The sequence below is a fragment of the Octodon degus genome, unplaced genomic scaffold (assembly GCF_000260255.1).
Source record: "Octodon degus isolate 3935 unplaced genomic scaffold, OctDeg1.0 scaffold00015, whole genome shotgun sequence".
In the NCBI taxonomy this organism is placed as follows: Eukaryota; Metazoa; Chordata; class Mammalia; order Rodentia; family Octodontidae; genus Octodon; species Octodon degus.
In genome coordinates this window covers 18,985,573-18,996,590 of record NW_004524591.1, presented here as the reverse complement: position 1 = coordinate 18,996,590, position 11,018 = coordinate 18,985,573, and the positions used below count along the sequence as shown (strand labels likewise).

The 11,018-nt window shown below is 49.7% G+C and overlaps 1 protein-coding gene across 1 annotated transcript; it reads left to right on the top strand.

Annotated features, from left to right (window-relative positions):
* The first annotated feature begins 1,198 nt into the window (after positions 1–1,198).
* Positions 1,199–8,218, top strand: Tril (TLR4 interactor with leucine rich repeats). Its single transcript, XM_004626508.3, has one exon. The coding sequence runs from the start codon at positions 2,437–2,439 to the stop codon at positions 4,882–4,884; it is 2,448 nt and encodes an 815-aa protein (XP_004626565.1). The 5' UTR covers positions 1,199–2,436; the 3' UTR covers positions 4,885–8,218.
* The last annotated feature ends 2,800 nt before the right edge of the window (positions 8,219–11,018 follow it).

The window sequence follows — 11,018 nt, the reverse complement described above, 5'->3', positions numbered from 1 at the left end:
GGTATACCTGTGTTCGACTCAGAAGCCAGCTTTCTTCGAGCAGTCTTCCCTCTGGCATTCTTGGTTCATTTCTGTGGCTGCCAAAGGCCGAAGGTCTTCCTGACAACCTTTTTGGCCTGGACCAAGGAATCTGGGAGCTGGTGATACACAGCATGGGAGCGGTGGGCCCCTCCTTAAGGCAGCCACTCTTCCACAGAAGCCAACTGTGGGAATTAAGGGGATATCTGAAGGTTCTCACAGTAAGAACTAAAAGTCAACTATCTGGGAAACTTCATATTTCTTCGCAGTTAAAAGACACTCTCTGTTCCTTAAGTGTGACACACTCACTTTTGATTTTCTACTCCAAGCAAATCTGGCTGGTGCACTGCCCCCTGGCAGGCTTTTCTACCTCACCCATCTCCCTGACAAGTCCAGCTCCCTGATCACACATGAAATCTTTGCTCCCACCCTGCCAGCAATCTCATCTTTCTCTAAATTTAACGCCAGCTTCAATCACTTCCCTATATTAATGGCTTACCTGGGCAATGAAACACTATTAAAAACTATTGGGTTCTTTGCAGCTTTCCCATGCCCTTGTATTTTTAATTGAGTATTCACCCTCTCCACTAAGTAGATGTCAGCCTTGGGGTGAGGATGTCTCCTTATTTTCCCTGCTGTTGTTCACAGTAGATTATAAAACAATTAACATTTTCTGAACACCATGGGATTGAGAATGACCTGTTGTTTTTGACAAGATAGCCTGCATACACAGTTTTGTTTTGTTGAGACAGGGTCTTACCAAGTTGTTTAGTTAGTAAACTAAACAGGCTGGGCTGGAGAAGGCTATCCTCCTGCCTCAGCCTCCTAGAGTACTAGGATTACAGCATTAAGAGCTATCTCTTGCCTATCCTCATTCTCAGTAGGGTCTGCCATCAATAGTCACTGATAAAGTGTGCCATTCCCAATTAATAAATTGTATCTCCTCCAACTAAGCCAGGCCTGAGCACTCCAGGCCCAAAGACTTTGAAGAGCACGGCAAACCTAAGCATGAAGCAGTGAGTTGAGGCTACAGACTCATGTAGTTTTGGTTTGTTGGGTTTTTGTTGTTGGTCTGGAAATTGAACTCATGACCTTGCGCCTGCCTGGCAGGCGCTGAGCCTCTGAACTACACATCCCCAGCTCAAATAGTTTTATAGGGCTGTGCAGGTTCCTGTCCACAGCCTTCCCCAAGGGCTCTGAGGCTAAAGAATTCATGGAGCCAGCGGAACCACCGAAATCTGACGCGACACTTGCATTGTGGCGGAACCTGTTCTGAGCTTTCTTCCTCCTCTTGACCACCTCATGATCCAGCAAATGCTCAGGTCAAACTCCAGAAAGGGTGGCGCCTGACCTCGGTACGAGTTCGCAGATGTCAAAGACCACAACACACCACAAGACTCAAGTAGGTTCCTCAGGGCCCGCGACAGGACAGTCTTCTGCGGCCAAGCTAGCGTTTCCTGCAAACTCCAGGAGAATGCTGGCGAACTCAGCGCTGCCCGAATTTGTCTCAGGCCCTCACCTCGGTCAGCCAGGGTGTTAGAATGGTAAAAGGGGAAGCGCGCTCCCACAGCGCCAAAGCGGCTGGGGTACTCGCCGAAAATAAAAAGGTCTCTGTCTGCAAATCCCGTTTGCTCGCCCGGTAATCCACTCCCCGCCCCCAGCCCTGCGTGTGCGCCCCGTACAGCTGTTTTTAATCCCTACTTTTCTCACTTGGCGTCCCGGGCTCGGGCAGACTAGACGCGGAGCCAGTTAGTGTTTCCTCCTCCCCCTGCCGGGGTCTGTCCTCCCTCCGCCGTCTCCTTTTTCTCCGCCCGCGTCCCCGGGGGCAGCGTGTGGGAAGAACGAATTTCCGCCTGGTTTGCTCGCGCTCGCCGAGTTGGGTCCCTTCCGGACGCAGCCTGTTCTTTCGGGCGGTTCCACCCGCGCTGCGCTCCGAGTCCCCACCAAGACCCAGGAGGAGCCGGCTGCGGGGGCCGAGCCCCTGAGGCTACACAGCCAAGCCGCGCCCCCGAGGAGCTCTTGGAAGGGCTCCCTCCTGCAGTTGGGGAATCCGCTGGGCAAGGAGAATCCGCGCCAGGGAATCCAGCTTTCCGGGCTCCGCTGCAAACAAAAAGCACCAAGGCTTGCTCCCACCCCCGTCCCTGACGCACACCCGGAGAAACACTTTTCTGCAGAAATGCAACAAGTAGCACCCGGAGCTAGCGGAGAGCTCTGCGCCGCCTAACTTGGCCCCGGCGTAGCCCGCCTGCAGAAACAGAGGCCAGCCACCGGACAAAGAGCGGAGGAGGGGCTGGACTGCGCAGTGAAGTCCGAAAGAGGCCATTCAGCGACTCTGGCCAGGCCAAGGGGAATGCGGAGGAGACACGGAGCCGGCGGGCAGAGAGGACAATCCGGCCGCAGCACGAAGGGCGGGCGGCAATGGAAGCTGCCCACGCCGTGCGCTTCTTGCTCGTGGTGTGCGGCTGCCTCGCGCTCCCTCCGCGGGCGGAGCCGGTGTGCCCAGAGCGCTGCGACTGCCAGCACCCCCAGCACCTCCTGTGCACCAACAGGGGGCTCCGTGCTGTGCCCAAAACCAGCTCGCTGCCTAGCCCCCAGGACGTGCTCACCTACAGCCTCGGAGGCAACTTCATAACTAACATCACCGCCTTCGACTTCCACCGCCTAGGGCAGCTCAGAAGGCTGGACTTGCAGTACAACCAGATCCGCTCTCTGCACCCTAAGACCTTCGAGAAGCTCTCCCGGCTGGAGGAGCTCTACCTGGGAAACAACCTCTTGCAGGCACTGGCGCCTGGCACGCTGGCCCCGCTGCGCAAGCTGCGCATCCTCTATGCCAACGGCAACGAGATAAACCGCCTAAACCGCGGCTCCTTCGAGGGCTTGGAGAGCCTGGTCAAGCTGCGGCTGGATGGGAACGCCCTGGAGGCGCTGCCAGACGCAGTCTTCGCCCCGCTGGGCAACCTGCTGTATCTACATCTGGAGTCTAACCGGATCCGCTTCCTGGGCAAGAATGCCTTTGCCCAGCTGGGCAAACTGCGCTTCCTCAACCTGTCGGCCAACGAGCTGCAGCCTTCCCTGCGCCACGCGGCCACCTTTGCACCGCTACGTTCCCTCTCTACTCTCATCCTCTCGGCAAACAGCCTGCAGCACCTTGGCCCGCGTGTCTTCCAGCACCTGCCGCGCCTTGGCCTGCTGTCGCTCAGGGGCAACCAGCTCACCCACCTCGCGACGGAGGCCTTTTGGGGGTTGGAGGCCTTGCGCGAACTACGCCTCGAGGGCAATCGCCTGAGCCAACTCCCCTTGGCGCTGCTGGAACCTCTGCACAGTCTAGAGGCGCTGGACCTAAGTGACAATGAGCTGTCTGCCCTGCACCCCTCCATCTTCGGCCACCTGAGCCGACTGCGTGAACTCAACCTGCGCGACAACGCGCTCAGTGCCCTCTCAGGGGACATCTTCGCTGCCAGCCCGGCCCTCTACCGGCTGGATCTAGACGGCAACGGCTGGACCTGCGACTGCCGGCTGCGAGGCCTGAAGCGCTGGATGGGCGACTGGCACTCACAGGGCCGGCTCCTCACCGTCTTCGTACAGTGTCGCCATCCCCCGGCCCTGCGGGGCAAGTACTTGGATTACCTGGATGACCATCAGCTACAGAATGGGTCCTGCGCGGATCCCCGGCCCTCCGCAGCACCGACTGCGGAGCTAGGGCAGCGGCTCCTCCCCTCAGGCGCGGGGGAGGAGGAGACGACGCCCTCTGCAGGGGCTTTTGCTGAAGCGTTACCACCGCAGCCGCTGCCCCAACAGCGGGAGCGGTTGCTAGCTGGGATTGTCTGGGACACAGCCGCCAGGGAGCTCGTGAGCAATCGCAGTGTTCTGAGGCTGAGCCGGCTGGGTCCTGGTCTCCTGCAGCATGTGGGCCCCTCTGCAGCTCCTGGCGTGGTCCCAGCTCCACAGACCCTGGACCTGCAGGAGAAGGCCGAGGCGGGACATCCGACCCTCGCCGCTCCTGCCCACGCGGAGCCCACCCCGACGGCCGAGTCAGCCCTCGTGTCACCACTGGCCCGCGACCCCCGGCAGCGCGCAGCAAGGCAGCGTCTGGCCGCCGCCGAGCAGCAAGAGCGTGGTGCCCAGTCGGACGGCGGGGTTGGCCTGCCGCCGCTGGTGTCTGATCCGTGTGACTTCAATAAGTTCATTCTGTGCAACCTGACCGTGGAGGCGGTGGGCGCCAACAGCGCCTCGGTGCGCTGGGAGGTTCGTGCGCACCGCAGCCCCCGACCCCTGGGCGGCGCGCGCTTCCGCTTGCTCTTTGACCGCTTTGGCCAGCAGCCCAAGTTCCACCGCTTCGTCTACCTGCCTGAGCGCAGCAACTCGGCCACGCTGCGCGAGCTGCGCGGAGACACCCCCTACCTAGTGTGCGTAGAAGGCGTGCTCGGGGGCCGAGTCTGTCCGGTGGCCCCCAGAGACCACTGTGCAGGGCTGGTCACCCTGCCAGAGCCCAGCAGCCAAGGCGGCATCGACTACCAGCTGCTGACCTTGGCCCTGCTGGCCGTCAACGCACTGCTGGTGCTCCTAGCTTTGCTAGCCTGGGGGTCACGCTGGCTGCGGAGGAAGCTGCGGGCCAGGCGTAAGGGAGGGGCCCCCGTCCACGTTAGGCACATGTACTCCACCCGACGGCCGCTGCGCTCCATGGGCACTGGCGTCTCTGCCGACTTCTCCGGCTTTCAGTCGCACCGGCCACGCACTACCGTGTGCGCACTCAGCGAGGCTGACCTCATCGAGTTCCCCTGCGACCGCTTCATGGACAGCGCTGGTGGGGGCGCTGGTGGCAGCTTGAGGCGGGAGGACCACCTCCTTCAACGATTTGCAGACTAGATGGAGGACTTCCAGGAGACCATCTTGGCTTAAGAAGTTTCTCTGTGGCCCCGGCACCCACCTCAGGGGAGAGCCTTATTTTATCAAATCTGTTCCCCTCTTGTGCATTTGCCAGATAGGCCAAGGGGACAGAGGACCAACTCACCAGTCAGTGCGTGTGAAGTAAATGGATAGTATGTGGGGCTTAAGGCCAGTGGTAGGCGAGTGGTGTATGTGGGGCAGAGGTGGGAGACCTTGGCAGCTCGGGGATGGCTTCTGTATTGGATGCAGCACAGTAATCTGGCCTCCTCTGGGGTGGATGGGAGCGCCCATAACCCCAGTGCGTCTGGAAGGATTCTGGTGCATGCTCTATGTTTGCCCAGTGTCAAAACAGGAGTTTTGTTTCTATTTAAGAAAAAGGAACTTAGCACCATTACAAAGGACACTTGGCAACTGATCCCACTGGTTTGGTGGTCTCTGCCAAGGAAGTTGTTGTGAGCAGGTGGGAATATTCTCATCTAGCAACTCGTTTATGCTGACTGGTAGAGCATTCAGGAAACCGGAAGGTAAAATAATAACAATGTTTTTTTCTTCAACAATGTGAAGATCTCTGACATTTAACACACTGACCAGTAAACTCAATGACTGTTTTAGTTGGACTGGGTCATTCAACTATTTGCCTTTTAACATGAGCAAGATAAGCACATTGGGTTTCTTTGACAGTAACAAAAACTTGTATACTTTCTCAGGAGAAGGCTGCATGCAAGACCTCTCTGTCAGGGTTGTTCCTGTGGTTTTAATTTTATTTTTTAAACTTATATGTATGGAAAAGGAAATTTCAATGTCAGATTCCATAAAAGAAAGTACTATGTATGCAACTGATGACCTCCTAGGGAACCCTGGCGTCCAAGTTCACTTAACCACATTTCTGACCATGTGTCCAGATGGGAATAAACATGATGCTCTTGTTGCATTTTTATCAGTGCCACTCAGTTCTGTGCCTACTTCTCCTGAGTTACAGTTAAGTAATAAAGGTGATTTCCTAATGGGGAAGCAAAAGGAATTGTCCAGGCTAGGGGTAGTTCAGTGGTAGAGCACTTGCTTAGCTTGTGTATGAGGTCCAGGATTTGATGCCCAGAAAAGTAAGAACAAAATAAAAGGTGATTGTGAGTTGATAGTATAGTCTTTGACCACATTAATCCATTTCTTTAGACAATATAGAAGACAAGAAAAAATTATGGAAAAGAAATGTGAAAAGAAATACATCAGTGGGTATCTGCTTATACTAAAACCAGAACGCTTAAACCTCACTGTGAAGTAATTATATATTTTTCAAATTAATCTTTCCACTACCAAGTGTTTCACTGTGTTATTAAATCTTTTAGTAAACACTTGCCATATTTTCTTTTCAGTGCTTTAATTTTAAACTTAGGGTTAGGCTTTTTTTATTGTTCAGTGTTTTCAGCTATCTAGGATAGTTTTATTCCCTGATATTTATGAAGTACTTGTTTATCACTAAATGTAGTGGTTGGCTTTACATTACTAATTGTGTGTGGTCTAAAAATGCAGTTACTAAGAGGGTATGCGCTGTGGTTATATTTACTGTAGCTGTGGATTTATTGTCAGTAGAATACTGTGGGGGCCACTACAATGGTGCTAAGACTTTACAGTCAATCTTCTGTTTAGGGCCACCAACCCTGAGGGTCCTGGTGTCTCAGGGAATCCATCACAGTGGGGGGGTGTCCTTCAACCCAATTCACTCCATCTACATTTGGCCTACATTGAGCCAGGCCCCCTTTTATCCCAACCAGTGAGCAGGTATCTAGGGATCTAAATTAGCTGGTCTTTGTTTACGTGGAGATGAGTAAATGTTCAGTTCACTTAAACTACAGCTGCTTTTCTAGCAGGCTTGTCTGGGGCCCAAACTTAATAAACCACAGGAAATAGACTGTCATTCTTTGTTTGCTGCCAGAGCTTGTTTTAGATTCGGAGCATATGGGTACACGGGAGAGGTAGAGCTGATCTCTTATTTTCTACCCGTAGGCTATCTGGCTCCTTTTATATTTCTGACTTTTTTTCATGCATAGTGAAATTCCCTTTCTTAGCCATTTCTTTTGCACAGCAGTGGAATATTGAATCCCACTGAAAATCTGGAAAAGCCCTCTAATTCTATCTACCACTCATCCTTTCATCTGCAGAACATCACTGAAAATGCCAAATCCCTGGATCTGTGTTCTTTTTAAAATAGCATCACTGGAAAGTCAGTGAGAAATGGTTAAATGTCATACATTGTTATGTTCACTTATGTCAATAAACCCATTTACTAATATAAAGTTGTTTTATTGTTGGAGTTTCCAAATGTTTTATTCTTTCTTAATGATATGATCTATGTCATTTCTCACATCAGTTTTCATCTGTGAAAATGAAATACAACACTGAAGGCTTTCTGTCCCTATTCAATGTGTTTTAAAAATTTCCATGTCCATAGTACAGCATGAACCTCAGCGTAAAGAGTGGGGTATGTGACTAAACTTAGAGAGACTATGAGAGGACTCTGAAGGCTGAGGGTCAGTGGCAGTGTGAAAATGCTGCTGAACATCAGTAACTGCCCTGTGACTAGGTCTCAGCAAGGCTTGCCTATCTGAATAAAAGTAAGTGAAAAGTCAAACCCTTTGACTCTCACAGTCAACAACACAAAGGAATTATCTTGGGTTAGAAGTCATTTGTTTGCCCTTACGAACATTATGAAGAGAGCAAATTCCTGAAAAAGACTGTACTTTTGTATGAGTTAGGAGTAGCCAAAGAGCCAGCAGGCAATCTGGAAGATGGTGTGACCCTCAGCTTCAACAGTGGGATTTCTGCTTCCACCAGGGAGAGAATTTTCAAAGTTGGTAGGTAATAACACATGACCAGAAGGGCTTCTTTACTTTGCCATACCCCTGATTTTCACCAAAGGACAGCAACATGGGTACTTACTGTATACTAAGAAAGTTTTAAAATAGATCTGGCATTGGTAGTTAATCACTTTTTCTTTTCTAAGACTTTGAGACAAAGGACAATGAAGCACTTCCAGTGCCCAAGATTCATTCAAAATTCCACTCAGGATCAGCACCTTCTCCATCCTAAGGCAATTAGCACTATGAGATTTAGAATAATAAACAGCATTCAACAGCACCATTGATTCTATGGCTGTTCAATAAATATTAAATGTAGCATCATTAGTAGTGCTGTCTTGAATACCGGCCAAGAGGCGGTGTGATCCTTTTGTGAAGTTTCAGGAGCAAGACATGTCTGCTTAAGTTCCAGCCAACCAAAAATTTCAGATCATGAGATTATACCAACCCCCTCCTTCCACCTTCTTCTAGTTGATCAAGATCCTTCTAAAATTCAGGGTGGAATGATCACTCTTGAAATACTTCTCCAGGATTTGAAGGAAAGTGAATAGAATAATAGTTGACAAACATTGTTGTGTTTATTGGATTCTTGCCATCAGTTAATACCTCCTTTAGATTGGAACTAAGGATGCATGAAATCTTGGGTCTGCAATGCCTCTCCTTTCCTAAACTTATTCACAGTGTCCTCAGGTGTCCTTTTACTGGGATGAATATTTTGCATGCAAAGATATTCTTGTCCTAGAAATCTGAGGTCCCTTTTTCTTTCTCATTCGTGTGGCAAATAGTATTCTTTTCATTTTGCCTAGAGAAGCTGACATATTTGGATACTACACTTAGCTCTATTAATTATTGAATAATCACAAAAGAGAGGGAAGACAATCTTCTTGTTGCTTTATCTTGAGTCAAAACACCTAACTATCCTATCCCATCTGTTTGGGAGTATTTAAAGTACAGGTGCTGTGATTTCTAAATGACGTGGAGTCGTGGCTTATACTTGGGTTGTGAAATTATTTCAACTGCTAGACAGAAAAAAATTGTTGCTCACCAACACTTGAAACTAAAATATCTCCTGACTATCTAGATCTAGGACATTTCTTTCCAACTGATGAAAGCTTATAATGCTAGTACTATGCCACAGTTGTTGCAGAGATAGGGCAAGACTGTTGTGTGTCAAGGTCTGCTGTCACTGTGTCACAGTTACTATCTTTTCCAAATCAGTTTTTTTGATGAAGTAATGCTTAGCCTGAAGCCCACTTCCCACATAGGTCTTGTGACATGTGTGCGGAACTGTGTGGAAGCATAGTTCAGTAGTAGTTCCACTCTTCTAGTCTTTTCTCTCCCAACATGGTATCCTTCGAAGGGTTTTTACTTCTGGAAATTAAAATAACTACCAATAATAACAAACAATGATGGCTAACATTTTGTGATGCTTGCTTTCAGCCTTCAGTGCTTCCATTGACAAAGCCCTTGTTTCCCATCCTCACACGATATCTTCACACCCATCTTGAATTGGGTACCTTTCTTCCTATCCCAGGGCAGATCCCACTTGTTGTTTGAGGTTAGTCCCCATGAACACACTCATGTCGGCAATAGGAAAACAATACTCCCAGGAGATAGGGTTAGGTTCCTGCCAGCCTCTGGTCACTTTCAATGCATCACCTATTCCTGCTGAAACACATTTAACACACGTGACCAGTTTATCAACACCTTACTCATGTTGAAGGGCATGTAAGTCACGTGGTCACAAAGCACATGCAGACACATCCTGAAACACTTTGCACTCTTCCTGTGCTTAGGGACACCAGCCAGCACTTTGACACTGTACCTTGAAACCCCTTTCACACTCCAAAATTGCCAAGCATAATGCACAAAAATGTCCCGTTGCATCACTAAGCAGACTGCATAGAGGACATTAAATAGCACAGTAGCTGAAACAGGGAGGCAGAATGTTATTTAACCTCAGGTCAGAGCATGCCCCAGCAACTCAAAATTTTCACTTCCCAGAGCAGTCAGCAGAGGACAGGAAAGTGCTACAGCGTGCTGATCCTGAAGTGACACATTTTGGTGAGAAGGTGTGTTCACCCATATGGAACCCAAGAATAACAGAGTTCAAGTCTCCTCATCTTCAGCTTTACCTCCTGTGTCCCCTACTGCTACACCAGATGCCATAAATTGGCATTTTCCCCCGTGAGTAATCTTCCGTCTTTTACATTGGTAGCTATACCTATTGTTTCACAAACTGCTGGCATGTGTGTTGCATGTGCTGTGAGGACTGTTAGACTATGCACTGTTGTATGCAAATGTAGGTGCTGTTCCTGTGAACTGTAGATGTGTTTGTATTGAGGGTGGATGGGGAGAGGGGCATAAGGAATAAAACTTCTGTCCATTTGATATTTTCTGTTCATTCTGCTGGGAGTGTTTGCTGACTCCGTGCATAGACAGTTTTTACTGTTTGTTTGGGGCCTGACAGATATCACAAATATACTCAGATGTCCTCAAACCCTTGCACACTTCCTCCTCCTCGTCTCTGAGGGCGTCCGGGGAGCTCTGTGCTCCTCTGCAGAAGCAGCGGCTGCAGCTTCCATTGTATTTTCAGAGGCTCCTCAGTGAGCTTTTCCTCTATCCGTGGCGCTCTCTTATTTACCAGCGCCAGTGGCTGGCCTTGAGAAGCACTCGTCTGCTTGTTCAAGGATTTCATCATATGCTCAAGTTACATCTCATTTCTTGCTTGGTTTTGTGCCTTTTTCTATTTCTGCTTTGACTCCTGGACACACACACACACACACACACACACACACACACACACACTGCATCTTGTTTGCGCCTAGGGCTTAATTCTACTTAGGCTGTTGCCCTATAGCTGGTTGGTTTCATTAGTTGACCTCTTTCTTGATTGTTCAGAACAGTAAAAAACCCATGTTTTCAAAGTTACCCCAGAGATCGCAAGATTATATTTTATATTTTACAATGTTCCTTTCACAAAATTCCTGTATACCCTTTACCCATCTTTAATTAACCAAGTGTTAATGTTTTTTCTGTTGGCTTTATGATTTTCTGTCTCTGTCTCTCTGTCTCTGTCTCTCTCTGTCTCTGTCTCTATCTCACTCTCTGTCTCTCTGTCTCTATCTCTCTGTCTCTCTGTCTCTGTCTCTGTCTCTGTCTCTGTCTCTCTCTCTCTCTCTCTCTCTCTCTCTCTCTCTCTGTCTGTCTCTCTCTGTCTCTGTCTCTCTCGCTTTCACTCTGGCTCTCGCTCTCTCACTC

Excerpts from the sequence above, each read along its gene's own strand:
- Tril (XM_004626508.3), top strand. The coding sequence starts at position 2,437 with ATGGAAGCTGCCCACGCCGTGCGCTTCTTGCTCGTGGTGTGCGGCTGC.